At 39.9% G+C, this 25,593-nt stretch overlaps 1 protein-coding gene across 2 annotated transcripts; it reads left to right on the top strand.

Moving 5' to 3' along the window:
• NDUFA12 (NADH:ubiquinone oxidoreductase subunit A12) lies at positions 1 to 23,437 on the top strand. 2 transcript variants are annotated; one of them, XM_082850190.1, is made up of 5 exons: positions 1 to 142; positions 923 to 1,005; positions 4,257 to 4,344; positions 9,075 to 9,158; positions 23,167 to 23,437. In XM_082850190.1, the coding sequence occupies exons 1-5, from the start codon at positions 57 to 59 to the stop codon at positions 23,345 to 23,347; spliced, it is 522 nt and encodes a 173-aa protein (XP_082706316.1). In that variant the 5' UTR covers positions 1 to 56; the 3' UTR covers positions 23,348 to 23,437. The 2 variants fall into 2 exon arrangements, with proteins under 2 accessions (XP_082706316.1, XP_082706315.1); XM_082850189.1 differs by lacking the exon at positions 9,075 to 9,158.
• The last annotated feature ends 2,156 nt before the right edge of the window (positions 23,438 to 25,593 follow it).

Raw genomic sequence — 25,593 nt, 5'->3', positions numbered from 1 at the left:
CTTCCCTCCGGTGGGTTTTCCGCAGCGCGCCAGAGAGGCGGGGCCTGCGGGACGAGATGGAGTTGCTGCAGGTCTTGAAGCGCGGGCTGGAGCAGGTCAGCGGACACGGCGGCCTCCGTGGCTATCTACGGGTTTTCTTCAGGTAAGCGGCCAGAGCCATGCTCTTGGCCTCTGGGGCTGGACTTGCGCTGGCTGGTTTCTTGGAAAGTGGCCTGGGCTTGGGTCACCTTGGAGAATCCGCAGCTTTTCTCAAGGACAGCCTTTGCCCTCTTCCCCCGGGCCGAAGTCTCTGTCTAGGGGTCTCCCGGAGACAGGACCAAAGTCGGCTCTAGAGACAAAGTCATGACGTGGAGGCGAGAGCATATGGGCTGCACCCCTGCTCTGCTTCCTGGAGAGCAGTGAGCATTGCCAAACACTCACTGCGTGACCTTGGGAAAGTTTTTTTTTTTCCTCCTTCGCTGGCCTTCACTTGCCTTCCATGTACTGTAAGGAGTTGAGCGAGGTGAGCACAGTGAAATACTTGAGCTTCCAGATTTCCTGAAGTTTTTTGCTAACTCCATTGCCTCATGGCCTAGGGATAGTAGATAAAAGTAGTCTTGTAATTTGACGATATTGCATCTATCTATTTAGTGTACTTTAGGCACATCAGTTAGGTCAGTTTCTCTTTTCTTGTGCTGTAATGGTACTAGGACAACAAGAGCAGGGATTCTAGAGCTCTTACCTGAAAGCTGATTCTCTGACAATGAGTGGCCGTGAATGTGGGGATGAACGCTAAAAGTATACAACCAGTGACCATACCCAGCACCTCCTCATTTTTCTAGCTGGCACAGCTGCCTATGTTTGTGAAAGTTGGTATTCTCACTTTATGTGTGTGTTATGAACAGTCTTCCTAAAATGTCTGTTTTCTTTTGGACATTCCCAGGGCAAATGATGTGAGGGTTGGCACATTAGTGGGGGAAGACAAATATGGAAACAAATACTACGAAGACAACAAGCAGTTTTTTGGTGAGTTCAGTATTTTTTGGTATAAATAATGGGAATGAGATTGGGATTTGATTTGACTTTGTTTTCTGTAATGTACAAGGAACTTTTACAAAGTACTTGTAAAAGGATGAAGAACTCAATAGAAAAAAGAAAAAGATAATTCACAGGAAAAGAAAACTAAATGACCAACAAAGGCAAGAAAACGTGCTCATGTTCACTTTTTTTTTAAAAAGAATACATTATTTAAATTTTTTTTATTTTTATTGAAATATAGTTGATTTACAATGTTGTGTTAGTTTCAGGTGTACAGCAAAGTGATTCACTTTTTTAATTCCTTTTTTTAATATTCTCTTCCATTATAGGTTATTACAACATATTGAGTATAGATATCTATGCTATACAGTAGGTCCTTTTTGGTTATCTGTTCTATATATAGTAGTGTGGATATTGTAATTACAGACTCCTGATTTATCCCTCTCATCCTCACTTGTAATTACAGAAATGCAGCTCAAAAAACAGCGTTATCTTTTTTCACCTATCAAATTTTGAAGTATTTGCCAATCTGATAAATTCCAACTGGGGAAATGCCATAAGAATATATGGATTAAAAAAAAAAAAAGAATATATGGATTAACATAGTCCTTTTGGAGGACAGTTGGTAAATTTTGTTAAAATTTACATTGCACATATCTTTTGTCCCAACACTTCTAGGAATTCACCTCAAATATTCTTGCAAAACAAAGACACCCATTGCAGCATTGTTTTAGTAGTAAATTCTAAAAGCCACATTAGTTGTGCATCAATTGGATACTGATGAATTGTACATTTTTTAGAATACTTCGTTGTATAGAAATATATCAAAGATATGTGTAACATGAAAAACTCTAGTTGCAGAACAATGTTTGATATCCTCACAGGGAGAAAATATATGCCTTTTTTAAAAAATAAATTTATTTATTTATTTTTGGCTGCTTTGGGTCTTCGTTGCTGCACATGGGCTTTCTCTAGTTGTGGGGAGTGGGGGTTACTCTTCATTGTGGTGCACAGGCTTCTCATTGCGGTGGCTTCTCTTGTGGAGTATGGACTCTAGGCACGCGGGCTTCAGTAATTGTGGCACGTGGACTCAGTAGTTGTGACTCGCGGGCTCTAGAGTGCAGGCTCAGTAGTTGTGGTGCACAGGCTTAGTGGCTCCGCGGCACGTGGGATCTTCCCGGACCAGGGCTGGAAGCCGTGTCCCCTGCATTGGCAGGTGGATTCTTAACTGCTGTGCCACCAGGGAAGTCCCCCACACCATTCTTTTTAATAGCAACACTCTATTCCACTGTATGGAAGAACCATTATTTTATCAAACAGTTTACTATTGGTAGACATTTACATTGCCTTCAACTTTTTATTATTAGAAACAGTGCTGCAGTGAACTTGCTTGTAACTATGTCTGCATTCAATTGTTTAAATATTCTAAAAATAAATTCCTATAAGTGGTATTGCTGAGTCTGAGTATGCACATTTAAAATTTATATATATATATATATATAATGAGATTGTTGAAGCCCAGCTCTGTCATTATGGCCTAACTCTATGAAACCTTTCCCAAGGTTTCCTCCATCTGCCTTCATATTCCCCTGCCTCATAAGATTATAGTTTACTTTTAGTTTCTTATTCTCAAGATTGGTTTCTCTCATAAAAGAAACAAATCCTGGCTGAAATCTTTTCAATCTCTTTAATAGATAAGTTCATGTTTAAATAGTATTAGTCGATATTTTTTGATTATATGTTTACCTAGGAAAACTCTGTAAATGCAGATTACGTTTTGCTTATTGGCTTAAAATTCATTACAGGGATGAATTCTGTATTCCCTCTGTGGGGATGAAGGCAATGAAGAAGAGATGGAAGGAATTAATGTGTATTATGTACTTACGTGCCCAGTACTGAACTAGTTGTGTGTGTGTGATATTTAATTTTCATAGCAACCTTAAGATGTAGGTATAATCATCCACTTTTTTAAAAAAATTATTTATTTTATTTATTTATTTTTGGCTGCATTGGGTCTTCGTTGCTGTGTACAGGCTTTCTCTATTTGTGGCGAATGGGGGCTACTCTTCGTTGCGGTGCACAGGCTTCTCATTGTGGTGCCTTCTTCTGTCGCGGAGCACAGGCTCTAGGCGCGTGGGCTTCAGTAGTTGTAGCATGTGGGCTCAGTAGTTGTGGCATGCAGGCTGTAGAGCGCAGGCTCAGTACTTGTGACGCACGAGCCTCGGTGCTCTGCAACATGTGGGATCTTCCCTGACCGGGGCTTGAACCCATGTCCCACACATTGGCAGGCAGATTCTCAACCACTGCACCACCAGGGAAGCCCTAATCATACACTTTTAATAGGTAAAGAGACTGAGTCTCATAAAACTTGCCTAATATACACTGATAATAAGTGACAGTCTTGTATAGTGCAGGGAACTCTACTCAGTACTCTGTAATGGCCTATATGGGAAAAGAACCTAAAAAAGAGTGGATATATGTATAAGTGATTCACTTTGTTGTACACCTGAAACTAACACAACATTAAATCAACTACACCACAATAAAAATTTAAAAAAAGTGACATTCTTCATTAAAATCCAGGTCTTTGCCTAACAGTTTTGTAAATTGTGGTTATGCTCTCAACTATTTCACAGAAATTTTTTAAAGAATGCAGCATACTGTTTTGATAACATGAGATGTTCTGCTTATCTAACCATCATATATAGTGTGTGCTTATTATGTAATAATCACCAATTTCCGAAAGGATCTCGTGGTTTGTTTAAAAATATTTATATGGAAACATATAATTGAAGTGTGATTGCTGTGAATACATTTCTCCTGCCCCAGTCTTAGGAGGAGCACTTTTTCTCCTGAATACCCAGAACAGCTGGAAACATATTCCCTCCCCTTCCCTCTCTGATACCCCCTTGGAGGAGGAGCTGGGGGAGAAGTAAGGGTTCTCCACCGTGAAAGGGCTGAGCCCTACCCACAGAGTGAGTCTCAGTCCCCATGCAGGGATTTTGCTGAGGCGGCCACTAGGTTGTTGATAAAAGCTTGCCATTCACTTCCTGGAGTTTCCCTTCAGTAATACACCCAGGGCTCTAGTTCTCTAACATTTCTCTTATGTAAGAGCATATAAAAGTCTTTTCTTAATAAAAAAGGTTGTCTTCTTTGATGTTACGCAATTATAATTTTTTAAAAAGGTTGTTTTTATTTCCTCACATCTCTCTAAACTACATTTTGATCTTTCCATCCAGGCCGTCACCGATGGGTTATATATACTACTGAAATGAATGGCAAAAACACATTCTGGGATGTGGATGGAAGCATGGTGCCCCCTGAATGGTGAGCTATATCAACATTTTATTTTATTTCACTTGGCAATATTTGTTTCATTACACAAATATTTGTTGTATATCTATTATTAAGTTATTCTTAAGTTAATTCTTAAGTTAACTTATTCTTAAGTTAATGTTGTTCTGAAAACATCTGTCCCAATTGCGATGGCTGCATGACTAGTTACCCTAAAACTTAGTACCTTAAAACAACAACAAGTATTTATTTCATAGTTTTTGTGGGTCAGGAATTCAGACAAGCCACATCAGGGATGGCTTATCTCTGCTCCAGGATGTCTGAGGCTTCAAGTGGAAGACTCAAAGGCTGGATAGTAGAATCATCTTGTTACTGAATTATGTCCTATGGACCCTGATTTAGATGGACACAGCACAAGCTTTACTCAGTGGCCAAAGAATGGAGAAGTGGGAACTATGTTTACAGATCAACTTCTCGCCCAGGTGGCAAGAGGGATTTAATTTTATAGAGTAAAGACAAAGGGAGGAGGAGTGAGGCTGGTGATAGGGAAGCATATGCATTAGTCTACCGGGAAGGGCAGGGCTCCCCACAACCTCAGGGTGTGGGGTGCCACTCCCTTTTGATCCTTTTTTGGTCTTTAATGTCTGGTCATGGCTGCCAGTAGGTGTGTCATATAATATGCTAATGTAGAAAAAATCAGTGTATAATCAGACTCTGGGTCTGTTGGAGGTCAGATTCATTGGCTGGTGCCATCTGGTTCCATCTGGGTGTTTGTTTGTAGCTTCCTTTCTTATCTCTGGACCCTTTAACTGAAGGATTCATATTCTCTCCTGCTAGAGGCAGAGGTGAGGTGGAGGGGGGTGGCAGGTTTGGAGCAAGGACACTCCTGCCAGAGGTGGGGGTTGGAGGGTTTGAGCAAAGACCTCGAGCAGCTCTGGCAACGGTCTGAAGGTGTGTTCACTCGGTGTCTGGCAGTTGGTGCTGGCTGTTTAGCTGGGGGCATGGCTGGGGTGTTGGATTGGAACACCCTCCGGTAGCCTGAGCCTGCTCAGGCAAATGCTCTGAGACCAGGCAGAAGCCATGTGGCCTTATCTGACTCAGTCTTGGAAATCATCCAGTACTGAGTCTGCATTCCCTTGGTCAAGGCAATTAGAAAACTCTGCCCATGTTCAGCCAGAGAGGTTATAGACTATCTCTTGATGGAGGGGTGTCACCAATCATATTATATGTTGGGATATATAATAGTGTATCTGTCTTTGAGGGAAAACAGTGTGCTGTAGTATCACCTGGCCATAGTGAAGAGAAAGGCTCAAAGAACTCTGGCTCTGATCTTATTTGGCAGTTTGACTTAAAGCATTAATTCCTTAACCTCTCTGGAGCTTGGATTTCTCATCTGTAAATTGAGAGCCCCCAAATTCCTTAGGTCTGTAAAAACTGTGATTTTTAATATGCCTATTTTGAAATGAAATTTTAAATGCTCTTACTTGAATTACCAGATTTTTAATAAACTATTTCAAAGCAAGTATTTATATCTGTTTCACAGGTTGTTGATTGATACACATTTAAACTCTAGAGAGGCTTTCTAGTTGGTCTAGAAAATCTCACACAAAAAAACTAAAAATAAGTATCAGGTTAGCTGTGATATTTTATTTTAGTTGAACTTGATCATCAGAAATAGTTTTGTGTTCTATTGAGTAGAAACTAGGATAATCTCAAGAGTATTCACTTTCATTCTGAAGGCTCAAGTAGAAATCCAGGCATGTAACATAAGTGAGGGAAGTACAGATGTGAGACAGTTGGGGCTATTGGGGACTGTATTGAACTGAAAAGCACATACTCCATCAAAGAGGGCAGCGGCCCTGTTCACTCTCTCTAGTTCCATCAGGTAAAAATTCAGCCAAGGGTTCCTAGATACGATTTTTCAAGAGAAAGTGGAAATCTGTATTTCTTTGTGAGACTTGTTGTTTTTAAATGTTTATTTTAAAGAATTTGTCAGTTTAAATACAGCACTGTCCAATAGCACTTAACGTGATGATGGAAATGTTCTATATCTGTGCTGTCCAATAGGGTAGCCACCAACCCCACGTGGCCCAGAGCACTTTGAAATGTGGGTAATGCAACTAAGGAAGTGAATTTATTTTATTTAAATTGAATAGGCTGGGCTTCCCTGGTGGCGCAGTGGTTAAGAATCCACCTGCCAACGCAGGGGACATGGGTTCAAGCCCTGGTCCAGGCAGATACCACATGCTGTGGAGCAGCTAAGCCCGTGCGCCACAGCTACTGAGCCTGCGATCTAGAGCCCCCGAGCCACAACTACTTAGCCTGCGTGCCACAACTACTGAAGCCCGCGCGCCTAGAGCCTGTGCTCTGCAGTAAGAGAAGCCACCGCAATGAGAAGCACGCGCACTGCAACAAAGAGTAGCCCCCGCTCACTGCAACTAGAGGAAGACTGCGCGCAGCAACGAAGACCCAGCACAGCCAAAAATAAATAATGATTAATTAATTAAATCTATAAAAATTTAAATTAAAAGGATAAATTGAATAGGCTACTTGATTGGACAGAATAATTTTTTAAAATAGTATGTGAGCTAAGCAAAATATGTTTGTAAGATTTCGCCTACCTCTGGTCCACTACTTGGACTAATTAGAAGCATTTACTCATACTCATGTCGGTGATGTAGTTTTTTTTTAAAGGGCGTATGTTTTTTTTTAAAGATGTTGGGAGTAGGAGTTTATTAATTAATTTATGTATTTTTGCTGTGTTGTGTCTTCGTTTCTGTGCGAGGGCTTTCTCTAGTTGTGGCAAGCAGGGGCCACTCTTCATCACGGTGCGCAGGCGTCTCACTATTGCGGCCTCTCTTGTTGCAGAGCACAGGCTCCAGATGCGCAGGCTCAGTAGTTGTAGCTCACGGACCTACTTGCTCCGTGGCATGTAGGATCCTCCCAAACCAGGGCTCGAACCCGTGTCCCCTGCATTAGCAGGCAGATTCTCAACCACTGCACCACCAGGGAAGCCCGGTGATGTAGTTTGAAGACCACAGTATTGGATTCTGTCTTTAATAAAACTCATTGACTCTTAACACGAGAAAGCAGCACTGATGTTACATTTGAGGCTGGATTTTTGTGCTATTTTTAATGGGAAATAATAACCTATGGTCTGTTAAAATCTGAGGAGCTGTGATTTTAGGTTTGGAGCTGTCTGCTTTCTCGAAGGGGCATTCTGTATATACGTTGGCACTGTTTGAGACCAAGATCTCAAAGTGGAGTGTTGGCTTTAGGAGGCGAGGTATCCTGCTAGTTTTCATTTGTTTGGTTGTTTTGGGGGAGGAGTTGGTCCTAAGAGTGTGTGGAAGGCCTGTGGGCTGTCATGTTCAGACTGATGGCCACCTCCTTCAAAGCACCCATCTAGATTGGGGGCTGGGGGAGGGAAAATTATGTGGGCTGAAACACATTTTAAATTATTAACTAGTTAAAAATCTGAAATGATAAAAGTACTATGCAGCCAAGCAAGTCCTTTTATATATAAGATCTGAGATCACATAAAATAAGAAGCTGAAAGCTGTAGAAGGTAACATCACCTGCTGGGGTGATGCCTGAGGGCAGTTGAGGATACAAAGCTGAGTTTCTTTGTGGAGTGGAGCCTCCTAAGGTCTGAGTACCTTTGATGACCCTTGCTTGTAAGGGAAGCTTAAAGGCTTGTGATGAGTCTCTGTAGGGAGAAGTGGTTCGGATAAGCTCAGCTGTTTGTTTCTCAGAACCCGCTTTGCTGAGTGAGTGCAATACATTGTAGAATTCTAACCTTACCTTTGATTTGATCCATGAATACATTTGAAGTTGGGTGGATTTATCTTTTATTAGAGAGCCAGGTATTATCTCACATATAGAGTAATGAATTACAAATACAATTTGTCATCTTTATTCATTTACATAATTATTGTGTACCTACCAGCTGCCAAGAACTATTTTGGGCACTGGGGATACAACAGTGAATAAAACAAAGTCCTTGCTCTCATGAAGGGAAGCAGAAAAACAAATGTGTTATGTACTTTAGGCAACAGTAAATGCAAGGAATTCATAAAGGGATAAAGAGCAGTGGCCCTCTCTTGTAGGGGAGGTGGCTGTTTTATATAGGCATTAGGGAAGGTTTCTTTGAGGGACTGACATTTGAAGAGGGGAGGAATGGGGGGTGGGGGATGAAGAGCTCCAGGCAGCAGAAACCACCAGTGCAAAAGTCCTGTGTGTTTGAGATGTATTGCTTGTATTCATAGAACAGCAATATGGCCAGTTTGGCTGGAATGGAATGAGTGAGGGGAAGATGTCAGGAAATAAGGTAGGAGAAATAGCTAGGGCTTTCAATAGCTACATCTACATGTAGATCTTGTAAACCATGGCTAGATCCGTTGGCTTTTTTTCTAAAGTTCTCTGGAAGTCACTGGAAGGTTAGGTAGGATGTGACCTGTTTTACAATTTTTTTTAAATTGGGGAAAATCTCAAACTTTTTGAAAAGTTACAAGTATTTGAATCATTTCAGAGTTGCGAAAATGATGTTATATCATGGCTGAATACTTTAGAGTGTAATTCCTACAGCCAAGGACATTCTTCTACATAACCACAATATAACTATCGAAGTTAGGAAATTAACAGTGATACACCACTGCTGTCTAACCATCAGACCCTCTTCAAGTTTCATCAGTTGTCCCAGCAGTGTCTTTATAGCAAGGGAATCTGGTCATGCATTTTATGTGGACCTCATTTCTCTCTAGCTTCTTTCACCATGGTTTGGTTCCTCAGCTTTTCCTTGATTTTTATGATCGTAACACTTTGGAAAATTACAGGCCAGTGGTGTTGTAGAATGTCCCTCGGTATAGATTTGCAATGTTTCCTCATGACCAGATGGAGGCTATGCATCTTTGGCAGGAATGTCACAGAAGCAGTGTCAGATTCTTCTTGTTGTGTTCTATTAAATGGCATCTAGTTTTGATTTATCTCGTTACTGAAAATTTCTATCACTTGATTAGGGTGTGTGTGCCAGATTTCTCCATTCTAAAGTTACTCATTTTCCCTTTACAGTTAATTGGCATTTTGTGGGGAGATACTTTGAGGTTATGCAACTATCCAGTTACTCGTCAAACTTTATTTATATCAATATGAATTGTCATTTTAATCAATGTGTTGTAATCCATTACTCTAATTCGTTATTTTATTGCTCAAATTGAACTCAGTTTGACCAGTGGGAACCCTTACAGTCTGCATTTGGGGTCCTTTTGAAATATCTCCCTCATTCTTGGAGCACTTTCTTGCTTTCTGACAAAAGGTGTTCCAGGTTCATCTTATATTTTCCCTGCCCCACCCATGAAAACAGCCATTTCTCTGAGGAGCCCTGTGTTTGTTTTATTTTCTTGCTTGCTATTTTTCAGTAGAGAATAGTATTTAGAAACTAATATCTGAGTGCAAGGTATGTTCATTTCTGTTGGGACATCTCAGTGGACAAGCTCAGATGGCTGTAATGATTGTGTGTGTACATTTCTATTTCTATATCTCTGTTTTTCACCTTATATATTGAAAACCATAAGTTGACAGCAATGCCACTGAATCCAGTCCAACACTGCAGGTTATGTTTTAGTTTTCTTCCTTTCTGCATATGTTTCTCTTTTATTTAAGAGTTACTTATTTGATGAATTCCACTGTAGGTAACAAAGTTCCCATTGCTGCCTTCCCACCTCCCCACCACTGGCCTCCCTTCTTACCTCACTTTGCCTCCAGCACCCCACATCAGCTTGCCACACCCCTCCCCCCATGTGGCTGCCCTCCTCTCCCCATTCAGGCTCTGTCACCTTACTGGGCTGTTGCCACACACCTCATGGCACCCCCCATGCCAAGCAAAGACAGATGCCTACCTTGATTGGCCCCACCTAATGGCTCTTGGACTCTGATTTAAATATTTAAAGCATCTCTGTGATTGCTGTGAATAGAGGAAGGGAGCCTTGTGGAAGTAGGCTGATTACTTAGGGAACTATTTATGTAGTTGTCTGGGCCAGCTCCATCCAGAGATGATGGAAGTTGGATAAGGTGTCAGTAATGTAGGTTGTGAGATTTGGAATTGTATCAGTTGTCCGCTAATGTGTAATAGATTTTTTAAATTTAGTTTAAAACAATAAACATTATCTCACCATTTCTGTGGGTAAGGAATTTGAGTACAGCTTAGCTGGATGCCTCTGGCTTAGAATCTCACAAGGCTACAAAGAAGATATCATCTGGGGCTGCAGTCATCTCGAGGTTTGAATTTGGAAGGATCCACTACCAAACTCATTCACTTGTCTGCAGACAGACCTCAGGAAACTTGCTTCTGAGAACACTCACGTGGGCCTCTCCACAAGGCCACCTCATGACATGACAGCTGGCTTTCCCAGAGTTACAATCTGAGAGTAAATGACAGAGAGCACCCTGGATGGAAGCCACAGTCTTTTTAAACCTAATCTCAGAAGCGACATCCCACGCTGCTGCTGTATTCTGTTTTTTAGAAATGAGTCAGTAAGTCTAGCCCATACTCTAGAGGGGATTACACAAGGGTGTGAACACCAGGAGGATGTCGTCATTGGAGGCTGTCTTAGAGGCTGCCTACGGCAGAGACATATTTTGAAGTAAGATGGACTCAACAGGATTTGCTGATGGTTTGGATTTTGAGAGAAGAGGGTAACTTCAATGTTTTTGGCCTGAACTATTTGTGGCACATTTACTGAGAAGAGGAAGAGCAGGCAGGATGGGGGAAGCAGAATGGAAGGGGTAATCAAGAGTTCTCTCCGAGATGCCTGTTAGACAACCAAGTGAACGTGGTGGATAGACAGTTGAAAACACTAGTCCAGAGGTCAGAATAGAGGTTGGTGCTAGAGATGGGACTTGAAATGAGATTTCACCTAGTGTAGTGTGCAGTGTTCGTAAATCATCTGTAAAAGGTTTGAGAGAATCTGATCTTCAGTTAAATGTTACCCTGGAAACCAGATGAGATTGTATCAATCATTGCTGGATAAAACTGATTCCTGACTGGTAAACTGCATCTAGATTGAGAGGATTTATAAATGCCTGATGAGTTAGCTGTGTTTGGGCTTCCCTGTCTTGCTGCTCTTAGAACTAGCTTGGCCCTTGTGGCAATGGCAATCCTGAAGCCATGCCCATAGAGTTGTTGTTAGTAGAGATGTTAGCTTTTGTGGACATGAAGCTTTTAAGTCAGGGCAGCTCCTACACCTGCCTGATGTGGCTCTCATCTCCCTTGAGCCTGTGCTGTGTCATCTAGGGAGTCAAAGAAAATAGCTCCTGGATGGCTAGGTGGGCTGTCACCTGCATGAACTACTGCAAAGTCTCCCAGTGAGAGGAACACCTGATGCTTCCCAGCTGGCAAGCTGTGGTTCCTGTCCTCTGTCCTTCTGAGTTTTCTGGTGCCCAGTGTGGCCTATGATGGTCTTTGAGTCTGTTCAGTAGCTACATAGTCTCACCTGGGGAAGGCTTTCTCTTCAGAGCCATCAGTGTTTTTGGTAGAACAAGGGAATATCTTTAATGAACTTCTGGGGCTCACGTAACGTTCCCTGATCTTGTGGGAACATTAGAAATCTTGTGGGTTTGTCTGTTTTGTCTCAAGGCTTTCATTTTCTTTGAATGTGTCAGCAGTCGGTAAAGCTGTTAGGTCTACCAATAGATAAACGAAAAGTATTCATGGTGGTGCAAATGTCTGGGATGGGCAGGGGAGCTACACAAACCTTGAAAATAAAAAATTTAAAAAAATTATTGCCTAGAACCTAGGACAGCACCCAGCTTACATATAGTTCATTCCATTAAATGAATATTTATTGAGCACCCCACTATGTGTCAGGCATTGATGGGTTTATATATTCATAGTAGTGAACAAAATATATGATCCTCTCTTGGAGTTTATAGTCACTTTAATGAATACTAACTGGTAGACTAATACTATACTATAACTTAGTGTCTGTTTTTTTTCTTTGTTATAGTCCCTTCAATTTCTTCATTTATGGGGTCAGCAATGAGATTTTAATTTCTTCTTATTTAACTTGATTGAATAGAATACTCAAAGTATTTCAGTAGATTACAAGTACTATTTTATACCACTTTTTTTTTTTTTTTTTTTTTTTTTTGCGGTACGCGGGCCTCTCACTGTTGTGGCCTCTCCCGTTGCGGAGCACAGGCTCCGGACGCGCAGGCTCAGCGGCCATGGCTCACGGGCCCAGCCGCTCCGCGGCATGTGGGATCCTCCCGGACCGGGACACGAACCCGCGTCCCCTGCATCGGCAGGCGGACTCTCAACCACTGCGCCACCAGGGAAGCCCGAAACAAAGTTTTTTGTGTGTGTGGTTTGGAGTATTGGAACTCTGAAATCCTTTGAACCAAGTTAAAAAAAACCACGGCTCGCCTGGATTTTTCTTTACCGTGTATGTACTTTTTTCCCACTTGGTGGCACCTTCTGTTCATTTTAAGTAATATGTCTTTCCTTCCTCCGTGTAGTGCACTAGTCTCTCCTCATATATTAATTTTTCTTATTAAAATTAATGTTTAAATTACTCAAGTAATGCATAAGTACTTTTTAAAAAAAGTTACAGCATATGTTAAAAAGTTTTTGCTTTTTTTTTGTTTGTTTGTTTGGTTTTTTTTTTGCAGTATGCGGGCCTCTCACTGTTGTGGCCTCTCCCGTTGTGAAGCACAGGCTTCAGACGCGCAGGCTGAGCGGCCATGGCTCATGGGCCCAGCCGCTCCGCAGCATGTGGGATCTTCCCGGACCGGGGCACGAACCCGTGTTCCCTGCATCGGCAGGCGGACTTTCAACCTCTGCGCCACCAGGGAAGCCCTTGCTTTTTTTTTTTACAGAACTTAATTTTGCCCTTGAAGATTTTTCCAGTGCCATGGTGACATTGATAACGGTTTTTCTCTTGTAGGGTTAATTTATTTAGAATACTTAACATCGTTGTGGTCAGCTTTTTTTTAGTTGACAATATGTTCTAGAAGCCTTGTAGAGGAGTAAGGTGGCAGATGAGGAGGATTACTTGGAGGTGACAGAGAAGAATCAAGGATGATTCTTAGGTTTGGGGCTTGAGAGGTTGGGTAGATGGTGGTACCATTCATTCAGATGGGAAGACTGGGAGAAGGGTAGGTTGTGAGGGTGGAGGATAGGAATCAGAAGCTTCTTTTTTGGGTGTACTAAGTTTGAGATACCTGTCAGAAATCCAAATGAACGGTTGTGTTAAGTAAACAGCAGGATAGATAAATCTGGAGCTTAGGACAGGTCAAGCCAGCAAAGAAGAATAGTAGCTACTAGCAAAGTAAGAAGGAAGGCAAGAGAGGTTAGCATTTCAACAAACATGGGAAGTCTAACTATTGATGTTTGCTGAGAAGTTAAGTAAGATAAGGACAGAGAAGTGTCCACATGGATTTGGCAATATGAACGTCATCGAATCTAAATGGAATCTGTTCTTGAAAAAAATGTGGAGAGATCAGAAAAGTTTCAAAGAATCTGTCAGGGGGCAGGGATGATCCATATACACCCCTAAGAGGCAACCACTGTCAACATTCGGCATATTCCCTTTAGTCCTTTTAAATAAATTTTTGTGTAGTTGTGTTCATAATCAGTCAGTTTTATTTTCTGCTTTTTCTGTAGATAATATAAGCGATCTTCCGTGCTATTAAAACAGTCCTTATAATCATCATTAAAATATGTTTTCTGATTATAAAAATGTACAGTTGTTATAGAAAACTTGGAAAATCCAGAGAAATACAAGGTACAAACAAAAATAAACTCTAATTCCTTGGCCAAGAAATAAGCACTGTTGACATTTGTTCACGGATTCAACAAATACCTGAGTGTCTGCTTTTGCGTAGAGAAGGAATGTTTTTAAAGGTTCACAGTGTGGAGAACAGGTTATAGTTTATTGGTCACACCTTCTTTAGAAGAAGGTTTGTGATTAGAAATAACTATATATAGATATATGTGTGTATACATATGTATTTCTTTATTATACACAATATTTTGTTTCTCTTCCCCCTCCCCTCACTTAATATATCACAGATGTTGTCCCCATTTCACTTAATATTCTACTTGTCAGTTTGAGTGTTTTAGTATCTTAGGGGCTTTGTATATAGACAGGATTAATGGCAGTTTGGGGTTAAAATGAATATTCTATTTACTATAGCTGCAAATTTTAAAACACAGTTGTTCTTAAGCTTTGAGGTTCTGTTTATAAATAGGATAACAAGATTAGTAAATTGAGTATTTTTGCAGAAAGATAAAGAGCAATCATAGTCTCTTGTTCTTTGGTGAATGTTTGATAAACTTTAATGGAAAGGATTAAATTCTCCTAAAGAGTTATCTCCATTTGCAAGTTTAGTTAATTACATCCCTTTAAGCATTTTAGGGCACATTTATAAATGTAATATATTTGATTTTTTAAATATCTTCAAATGCCCAGTGTAGGTAGATTAATGAACCTATCAAGCAAAATGTCCCTAAGCCCTTAAATGACTCTTGTTTATGCAAGCCAAAAATTTAAGGGTCCTCCTCAACTCTTTCTCTAATAACCAGCCTATCAGCATGTTCTTTCTGCTTTACTTTCTGAATATATCCCATGCCTGATATACCTGTGGCTGTTACCCCAGTCCAAACCACAGTAATCTCTTGCCTGGACTTCTACAACTGCCCAACTGGTTTGCTTACATTCTTACAATACACCAGTATTCCCAACATACTAAGTGATTAGGGTGATTATTTTAAAATGTAACTCGCATCACACCAAACCTCTGCTCAGAACTCTCCACTGGCTTTCCATCATGGTGAGAGTTAAAATTCCAACTCCTTACATGGTCTGCAAGGAGTTGGAATGTGATCCTGGCCCTTCCAGGTCTGCGTACACTGCCCTGTTCACTGCCCTGCTAACTTTTGACTTATTAGCCACATTGGTCTGCTGGCTTTTCCTCGAGTGGTGAGCACACTCCCACCTCAGTCACTTTGCACTAGCTATTTCCCCAGGTGTGGCATGGCTCACGCTCAGACTGCCTGGCTAAAAGAGCCCTGTCCTTCTCTCACACTGTGTCCCCTTCCCCTGCTCTCGTTTTTTCCTTGGTAGCACTTATCTCTGCCTGGCATTTTATTGCATAGTATTTAATTTATTGTTTCTCCAACTACCATACTTCTTGATGGTAAGAACTTTGTTCACTGTTGTGTTGCTAACGCCTAAACCAGTGTCTAGCACATGGTAGTTGCTCAGTAAATATTTGTTGAATAAAAGGGGACATACTGTTTTACTTGAAACACCTGTTATTTTGCCTTTGGGATACAGTAATTTTATTTGCTTCTGGTAGCTGATCCAAAAATGGTGTGTCTTGTCACTTCTTTTATAGCTTTTGTATGAATTTGAAGCTCATATTTACCTTTAAATTCCACTCGAGCTTCAACCCAGCCTTTTTAATACCTTGTCCCACTGAATTGTATCTTATAGTCTTTTAAAATATTATTTTCCTAAATAAATGGCCATCTCTCAATGCCAGAGAATATTGTCTTCTTCCCCTTGATGTATCTGCTTAATCTATCCTTTTTCAGGTAGTAGGTGTTGTGTAAAATACTCTGATTTGAATTAAAATGAGTGTTATTCAGTACAATGTGTTGCAAGCTTCTTTTCAAAATAGATCCTTCCTAATATTTATTTTCTGCTCCGGAAAATCAGAATATAAGAGGCTATGTTCTAAGAAACTATAAACTGCATGTTTAAGTAGATATTCCTGTGTTACAGAATGTTACTTTATAACCTTTCTCTTTTAAAATGTGCTAATTATAAGCAGAAGACAAGATTGTTTTGATTTTTAAAATTCAGCTTTTGTTTAACACATTTCACTTACTATTCAGTGCTTCTGATTCTAACATTTTACAAAGATGAGTTGTTGGAAAATTTTATACCTGGAGTGTGGAAATAAACTATGTATTACTTTTGGTGAACAAGGAACTACTCTTGATTCCAGTTTCCAGAATAAATCTGTATTGTGTTCACAGGTTAGCAATTTATTTTTGGCCATCCAGTGGGTTGGCCAAAAAGTTCGTTTGGGTTTTTCTATAAGATGTTATATATATAATATATGCTAGAGATAGTCATATAGAAAAATTTGAGGTTTCTAGATTTAAAAAAAAGTTTGAACCTTTTCTATGTAACTGTAGTGAATGACGTTTGTGCGGTGGAATTGACGTAGGAAAAATTTCCATTAAGGTAGACCGAGAGAAACAGTCTACCTGCTACTAAAACATTTAGTACTTTAAAGAGAGTGATTTTTTTTTTTAAGTGATGGCTTAAAGTGGGATGAAATGAGGTTAGAAGTAGAAGAACCTACTTAGAGTCTCAAATAAATGACAGGTGAATTGATCAGGATTTTAAAACCATCTCTAGTTGTTTTGAATTAGAAGGACTTTTCTTTCTAATAGCTTTGTTTTATCTTACAAAGTAGTACATGTTTATTACAGAAAATTCAGAAAATAACAAAGCAAATAAAAGTAACCTATTATCCTACCACACCAAGATAAAATACTGTTAATATTTTGATACATATTCTTTCCATCTCCTCTTTTCCTTTGCATATGTATCCCTTGTTTTTGTTTTTCATGTAAGTGGGTTACTTTTTGAAGAAGTAGCCCAGGTTTGAATCCTAGCATCACTATCATGGGCAAGTTATTTAGACTCTCGGTGCTCTAGTTTCCTCATTTATTAAATTGGGATAATAACATCTGTCTCATAGAGTTAAGAATTAAATGAGTTAGTATTTGTAAAGTGTTTAGAACAGTGCCCATGACTTATAAATGCTATTTAGTATCATTAAGTAAATTAACTAAATAACCTGCTTTTTAAGCTTAACATATGGTGAGCATTTTCTCAAGTCATAAAATATTCTCTGTAACATAATATTTAATGAGGCTTTAATATTCTGTCATGTGGATGTGCCCTGAGTTATTTAAGTATTCCCTATATTATTCTTGGTTTTGTTCTTTCCATGTTTTCACTGTTATATATAAAGCTTTGGTCAGCATCCTTGTATGTAAGCCTGTTCCCACACATCCTTATTTCCCTATGGCAGATTCCTACAAGTAAAATTGCTGCATCCAGAAGTGTACGTGTTGTATAAGTGTTTGGTACCTACTGCCTTCAATTTACATTCTCAGGGTAAATACATTCAGCTGTAAATTCAGCTGTAAATACATTCAGCTGTATATGAGTTGGATTTCTCTGTAACTTCACAAATACTGGGTATTATTATTATTTGTTAAAATCTTTGCCAGTTTAGCAAGTAAAAAGTTATATCTTGTTTTCAGTTGTATTTCCTTGATTAAACTTCCTTTTTGTTGTTTGCCATTTTTACTTTTTATGACTTATCTTTTAACACCTTTTATCTATTTTTCTATTGGATGTTTGACTTTTTCTTTCTGATTTGTAATGATAGATGAACTACTTTTCTGTATGTTACAAATATTTCCCTGTTTCTTTATTTTTTAATCTTGTTTTCAGAGTTTTAGTACATAAACACTTCAATTTTTATGTAGTAAAATTACCATTTTTTTCTTTATGGCTTTGGCCTTTGATATTAAGCTTAGAAATGGTCCTTCATATTCTATAAATATCAATATATCTTATGAATATAAATATTCACACATTTGTATCAGTGCACTATTAATCTGTCTGCAATCTATCCTGATATATGGCTGGGGAAACCTAATAATTTTTTTCAACAAAATTAATTATCCTAGCATAATTTGTTGAGAAATGTTTACTTTTCCCAATGATTTGAAATGCCAAACTTACCTTATATATCCTTTAGTCTGGGGGATTTTTTTCTGTTTTATTATTGTACTTTGGTACCAAAATCTTGGTACAAAATTTTTGTGCCAATTTTTATACCATTCTAATGTTTGTGACTTTAATGTCTGGTAATACTGGCCTTCCTGATTGTTGTGAGTTTTCAGAATGTTCTTAAGATAGACGTGCAGCTGATCCTTAGAATTATAATTGTCAAACCCTATTGAGATTTTGATTCAGATTGCATTTAATTAAAAAGAATAATTACTGAGCTAACAAAGTTTGAGTTGGCTATCTTGTAATGAACTGTCTTTGGTTTTTATTGCATTAAGTGTATCAGTCTTATCCTGTGGTTAGATGGATCTCAGGATTTTGACAGATATTTAAGTGCTATGGTAATCCCAACCAGTTTTCATCTATTAATTGTAATTAAGGTCCTGATCAAAATGTTCTCTTCAGCCATTGGGAAACTGTGTTCAAGCCTCAGTGTGTAACATACATGCTGTGGGACCTTGGGAAAGTCATTTCAATTCTGTTTCCACAATTTTAAAATATGAAATACTTAGTATTAAATAAGTGACTGAGTGATATGCATGAGAATGTTTCGTAAACTAAAGTGGGATGGAGTAATAATAGTTTTAGTATAATGAATATTTTTACCTCAAAAAACAATCTGGAGCGGGTTTTTTTTTTTAGTCTATTATATTTTTTGAAAAATTGAAAAATCTTTAGTATTTCTTGGCTCAATAATGTTAAGTGAAACCATCTGAAACATGAACATAGGAGCCAGCCTTGATTCCCAAAATTAATAATGTATACTATCCAAGGAAAAGATTCAAAACTGCCTATATTTTTGTTGTTGTTGGTTGTTATTTGTTAATATTTTATTTCTGGAAATTTTCTGAAAGGGAAAATTAAACTTTTATCTTTGTTATTAATATCCATCTTAAAGACTGTTTTCATTTGCAGTGATTTTTTATTCTTAAAATTTTATTTATTTATTTATTTATTTTTGGCTGTGTTAGGTCTTTGTTGCTGCGTGCAGGCTTTCTCTAGTTGTGGTGAGTGGGGGGCTACTCTTCATCGTAGTGCGTGAGCTTCTCATTGTCGTGGCTTCTCTTGTTGCAGAGCATGGGCTCTAGGTGCGTGGGCTTCAGTAGTTGTGGCATGCAGGCTCAGTAGTTGTGGCTCATGGGCTCTAGAGCGCAGGCTCAGTAGTTGTGGCGTATGGGCTTAGTTGCTCCACGGCCTGTGGGATCTTCCTGGACCAGGGATCCAACCCATGTCCCCTGCATTGGCAGGCGGATTCTTAACCACTGCGCCACCAGGGAAGTCCCTACAGTGATTTTTTAAAATATATGGTATATATTTTTATTTCTTAAATTTCCTATTAGGGTGTTTAATTCTTTCTTCACAAATAAATCGCTCCATTTTGTACTTTGAATGGCTAACAACCTCAAACTTAAGTGAAGTAGTATATTTTCAAAGAAGGGGAAAGTATTCTTTTCCTTTTCCTTTCCACAGTTTTTCCTCATATATAACTGAGAATTAGATCAGCCACTTATGGGATTTATTTCCATTTGAGTTGTGTTGTAATTGTGATTTAATATTTTTGTTATGAAAGATATTTTGAGGGCTTCCCTGGTGGCGCAGTAGTTGAGAATCTGCCTGCTGATGCAGGGGACATGGGTTGGAGCCCTGGTCTGGGAGGATCCCACATGCCGCGGAGCAACTAGGCCTGTGAGCCACAACTACTGAGCCTGCGCGTCTGGAGCTTGTGCTCTGCAACAAGAGAGGCCTCTACAGCGAGAGGCCCGCGCACCGCAATGAAGAGTGGCCCCCGCTTGCCACAACTAGAGAAAGCCCTCGCACAGAAACAGAGACCCAACAAAGCAAAAATAAATTAATTAATAAACTCCTACTCCCAACATCTTCTTTAAAAAAAAAAAATTCAAGCCTTCTCTCTAAAAAAAAAAAAAAAAAAAAGATACTATTTTGAGGACTTCCCTGGTGGTGCAGTGGTTTAGAATCCTCCTGCCAATGCAGGGGACATGGGTTCGAGCCCCGGTCCGGGAAGATCCCACATGCCGCAGAACAAGTAGGCCCATGTGCCACAACTACTGAGCCTGCGTTCTAGAGCCCACGAGCCACAACTACTGAAGCCTGCATGCCGCAGCTACTGAAGCCCATGTGCCTAGAGCCTGTGCTCCTCAGCAAGAGAAGCCACTGCAATGAGAAGCCCTCATACTGCAACAAATACCCAACACAGCCAAAAATAAATAAATTAATAAAAAAAAAGATATTTTGACACACTTGAATATATTTGAGTACTGAGTTTTTTCCAAAGTGTAATCTATTTTCATTATATTTATCTCTTTAGTATTTATAACTTTTTGCCTTTCCGCCAGTCTCCTTATTTGTAGTCACGCTGACTTTATCATCAAGTTTAAGTAATTTTATATTTTGTCCTGTAAGATAATAACAGTGATATAAAATTGAAGTGGGTCTGATGCCAGCTCAACACAGTTTTCTAGACAATACTCTTAGTCCATTAGCATCTTTAATTAATTGGAAGAAAAATGACCCAGATGAAAACCTGTTTTACAAAATCTGGTGTGGAAATCTAAAAGGTATTATTTCTTTAGGCTTTATTTAATAATATAACAGAAGGGTTATATTAGCCTAGCATACTCTAAACATTTTCTTATTTTATAGTTTCTTATTCTAACATAATGAGAATAAATTGCTGTTTAGTCATTCCCTAACTCTAGCCAGTAGCCTTACTGGATGAATATTTTCAGATTTTATGTGTTGGTGGTAAAAAATTTCTTTTAGTTTTCTTTCTTTCTTTCTTTCTTTCTTTCTTTCTTTCCTTTCTTTCTTGCCATGCCATGCAGCTTGCAGGATCTTAGTTCCCCAACCAGGTATTGAACCCAGGCAATGAAAGCACTGAGTCCTAACCACTGGACCACCAGAGAATTTCCCCTCTTTTAGTTTCCTTGAACGTTTTCTATTTCTCCATGAGCTCTCAGTTAAGTAACTAAATAGGCTTAATGAAAGCTTTGGACTGTGGTTCCTTAAATATTTTAACTTTCAGGAATCTCGATGGCAATTATTTGAATACAAGTCTTCTTTAGTTACTTAAGCTGACTCAAATGGCAAAAGTTAAATATTTCTTCTATGCCTGAACTTACACAAAGCCCCTTGATAAATAAGAGCCTTGGTTTTGACAGCTAATCCCGCCTTCGAGTAGCTCGTGGAGCCTGTCTCGCCACCACTGTCTCACTAGGTTTCAGAGCTCATGTTAGTAGTTGTTTATTGGTCCAGGTTACTTTTCACTAATCCAGTTTCCTTTGGAGGATGTAAGAGAGAAACCAGCCCAGTGTGTACAGACTTCTTCATTCTTTATTGTGTTAGCTGATCATGATATAATTATCTTTAGACACAAATATAGCAACAGTAATAATATTTTATCTCTACTCTCATAGGTCTTAGCCAATTACCTAGCTATATCTATCAATTACTGTTAGCAAATATTCTTTTTTTTTTTTTTGCCGTACGCGGGCTTCTCACTGTTGTGGCCTCTCCCGCTGCGGAGCACAGGCTCCGGACGTGCAGGCTCAGCGGCCATGGCTCATGGGCCCAGCCGCTCCGCGGCATGTGGGATCCTCCCGGACCGGGGCACGAACCCATGTCCCCTGCATTGGCAGGCGGACTCTCAACCACTACGCCACCAGGGAAGCCCTGTTAGCAAATATTCTTAAACTTACATAGTATCATAAATTTTTCTCATTAGCTTTAGTCTTAGTTATTTTACTGAAACTTGCCCCTTCCTCTGTAGCTGGGCAATCCTCCACCCCCCCTTTTTTTTTCTTGGAACTGCAATTCTGTGCCTGTCACCTCATTCCCTTTTCCCATAGGGTCATCTTTGTCTTGTGAGCTCTGAGTCTTGTTATGAATTCTCTCTCCCCTTCCTTTCCCATATAAATTCAGCTTGGCTTTCTGCTCAGTTCTACTCTTTGTCCCTTGGACTTTGATTCTTTCTTTTCTCTGTTATTAGAGAGACAGTTCTCTGTACTCCAAGGAAACACCTTGCTTTCTTCTTTAGGCCAGATTTCTGGCACCTCCAAGCAAACATCTTTTGACAAACACTTGAAGCTGAAACACTCATGAACTTTGGGCTGTGATTTAATAATTTTATTATAACAAACTGTATGTCCTCCAGTGTTCGGACTTAAGCTTGGATTTAAGATGCATGCAGAGACCCTCTTCTTCAGCAGGAGCCTCATAGGTTTCAAACTAGAACTTCATGAACCAGAGCATCCTGAGCATACTGAAACTCCGGAATCAGCCTCTAGCATCTAACAGTAATACTGTACGTCATCAGTTCTAAAATACATTTGTTTTTATTGTTTTTGTTTTTGTTTTTTGCTGTACGCGGGCCTCTCACTGTTGTGGCCTCTCCCGTTGTGGAGCACAGGCTCTGGACGCGCAGGCTCAGCGGCCATGGCTCACAGGCCCAGCCGCTCCACGGCATGTGGGATCTTCCCGGATCGGGGCATGAACCCGTGTCCCCTGCATCGGCAGGTGGACTCTCAACCACTGCGCCACCAGGGAAGCCCTAAAATACATTTTTATGCGTAAAATTAGGATACATGTCATAGTTTAGTTAGCAGGATTTTTTCTTTCTTAGAGATACATAAAATAATGGTGTATCTTAAAATGGATGGTGTCCTAGATTTGATGAAATACAATAATTATAACAGCAATAGCTAACATTTGTTGAGTACCTACTATGCACAAGAATTTTTCTAGGTGCTTTATGTGTATTGTCTCATTTAATCCTTACACCATTCTTAGTAAGAATGTTCAGATGAAAAAACCCAGGCGTAGAAAAGTTCAGCTAGTTAGTGATGGAGCTGAGATTTGAGCTCAAGCAACAGAGTAGCTCGAGAACTGCTCTCTTAACCCTCCTCCCACTACACTATGCTGCCTGTTCATAATTGTCTTTTTTTCCCTCTTTAAGGCATCGTTGGCTTCACTCTATGACTGATGATCCTCCAACAACAAAACCACCTACTGCTCGTAAATTCATCTGGACAAACCATAAATTCAACGTGAGTGGCACTCCACAACAATACGTACCTTATTCCACCACTAGAAAGAAGATTCAGGAGTGGGTCCCACCTTCAACACCTTACAAGTAAAGACAAGGAAAAACAATTTACATGTAAAATATGGGGCTTTTCCTGTAATTGTACTTCTGCTGCTTGCTGTTAACTTGATTAAAGTTATTTGATTAAGCAATGTCTGTTGTGCTTTTTTGCCCTTAACTTTGTCATTTGTCAGCTGTAAAATAGAAGCTCACAAACGTGGGAAATTGAAGTAGACTTCTGTTGGGCTGGCTACGTCATTTACATTTCCCTCTTGCCTGCGTGGTTGCGCCTGTGCTTCAGCCCTGCTGCGCTACCACAGCTGATTGATAGGGGAAGACCTAACGCTGAGCTGAGCCAAACAGATTTTCCCGTGGGAATTTGAAACTTGAGAGACAGAGGGGCTGAGACATCAGAGTTGGATGACTTTTATGGTAGCACCGCAAGGAGAAGTTTATCAGAGGTGTCCCATTTCCTGAGTTTTGGTTCTTTCATAGTTTATTTGCATCTGTGAACTATCCCAGGATCCATCTATTCTAATATATTTTTATTTCTTTAAGCTAAGTAAGATCACTGACTTATTTTTTTTTTTTTTTTTTGCTTGCAAACAAAAGAGCTTTAACTAATGTCCAGATTGGTTCCAAAGAATGGGTTGTAGGCAAAAGACCTTCAGGGAAATAAGGAATCTTTGAACTGGTTACGTTGGGTAGGATGAAAAGGCAGTGCCACCCGCCTCGCCTCTGTATTCTGGATGGAAAGCTAGCAGCTGCAGTAATCAGCTTATCAAGCTCTTGTCCTTAGTTGCCAGGATCCACGAGGCCCCTGAGGGTAAGGTCCTTGGATACTGGTTAGCAGCCACCATAGAACAATTTAGCGGTGATGGAAAAAGAATGCAAGGATTTTGGAGTCAGATGGTTGCTTTCAAGGGCGCTGGATAATTTAAGGGAGAGAGTAGAGTGAACCTTAATCCTCAAATCTCGACTCAAGGCATTGTGAAACCCAGGGCAGTGTATGACCTGGCTAACTACTCAGGTTTCTTATGTGAAAATTAAGGGATAGAATGGGGAGCTAACTGTTGGTATAGGGATATCTGGAAGGAATTAGAATGTCTTTTGGCTGCACATTAGTCACTTGGGGGCATTTTTTAAGCTCTAGTGGCCCAAGATATTAAACCAGCATCTCTGAGGGTGGGATCCAGGCATCGATATTTGTTAAAGCCTCCCCTTCTACCCTCCCCACCCCTCAATAATTCCATTGCAGCCAAGGTTCTGAAACCACTGAGCTAAAGAAAGAAACACACCAAACTAGTTCTGAAGAAAAAGAGTTCTGAAACTTAATAAGAAATTAAAGTTTTCCCACAGCCTCACTGCTGAGTATCCCTTACTTAGGGTTGAATTCAGGTTGAATTGGTGCCCTCAGGAGATAACTATGTTCAATGTGTCATTCTGGGGAGCTGTCTGCAATTTGCTGATTGACCAGTATAGTGCAGCACCACACACTAAAAGCTGGCCTGTGCTAGACTGAGACTTCGTATGCTCTACCACTTCACTGACTTTTCTGTCAGGGCCTAAAACGTTGTTTTCTAATGCTATTAGGAATAGATTGGCAAGGGAAACTTGTGAGCAGTTAGAAATTCTGTCCTGGCTGCAGTTCTTTCTGGGTCGGGTATGCTGGAGGTTCACCTATTAGAAAAAAAAAATGGGTGTGGTTCTCATGGGGAGGGAGAAGGTGGACAGAGGTGGTAATTAGGAAATGGTCTGATCTGCAACAATCTCTGACTGTGGTAAAGTTATTGTAGGGCCTCTAGGAATGAAAGCAACAGGCAGCTACCTTAGTTCTTAATCCAATTTTTTTTTTAAAGCCAACTTTGCAGGTCTAGGTTATAGTCACTTGAATCGAGCTAGATCACAGCTTCTCTCTTAATTCTCACACCTGAGTTAATTCTCAGGGCTAGAACTTTTGACTTAAGGGCTGTGTGATATGAATAGATATGTGTACTTAGAAAAAAGAAATATCCAAAGTTTCAATGGATACTTGTTCCAAATTAGCACCAACTTTGGGGGAATTGAGAGCACCATGGCCCACTGATCAAAATACAGGCTATGGGCAGCAGATTGGACCCCATTTCACCATAAGCCCATGGGAACAACTGAACTCCTTCCCTTTCCCCCACCCCTTGTTTTATTTCTTCGGTTCCTAAGTGTAGATGGTTGGACACCCTTTGCAGAATCTCAATGTTGGCTCCTTGCCCTGAGGAGAGTAAGTGTTCTTCTGGTAGGAGGCCAAGGGGAAGCCACTGG

Source organism: Leucopleurus acutus, assembly GCF_964270905.1.
Source record: "Leucopleurus acutus genome assembly, chromosome: 11".
Classification (NCBI taxonomy): domain Eukaryota; kingdom Metazoa; phylum Chordata; class Mammalia; order Artiodactyla; family Delphinidae; genus Leucopleurus; species Leucopleurus acutus.
Note: the sequence above shows the minus strand (reverse complement) of the source record. Positions and strands in the feature narration are given on the sequence as shown.

Bases quoted from the DNA above. Each gene is read 5' to 3' on its own strand.
- NDUFA12 (XM_082850190.1), top strand. From the start codon at position 57: ATGGAGTTGCTGCAGGTCTTGAAGCGCGGGCTGGAGCAGGTCAGCGGA. The intron at 1,006-4,256 runs GTGAGTTCAGTA...CTTTCCATCCAG, and splicing joins AGACAACAAGCAGTTTTTTG to GCCGTCACCGATGGGTTATA. The intron at 4,345-9,074 runs GTGAGCTATATC...ATTTCTCTCTAG, and splicing joins AGCATGGTGCCCCCTGAATG to CTTCTTTCACCATGGTTTGG.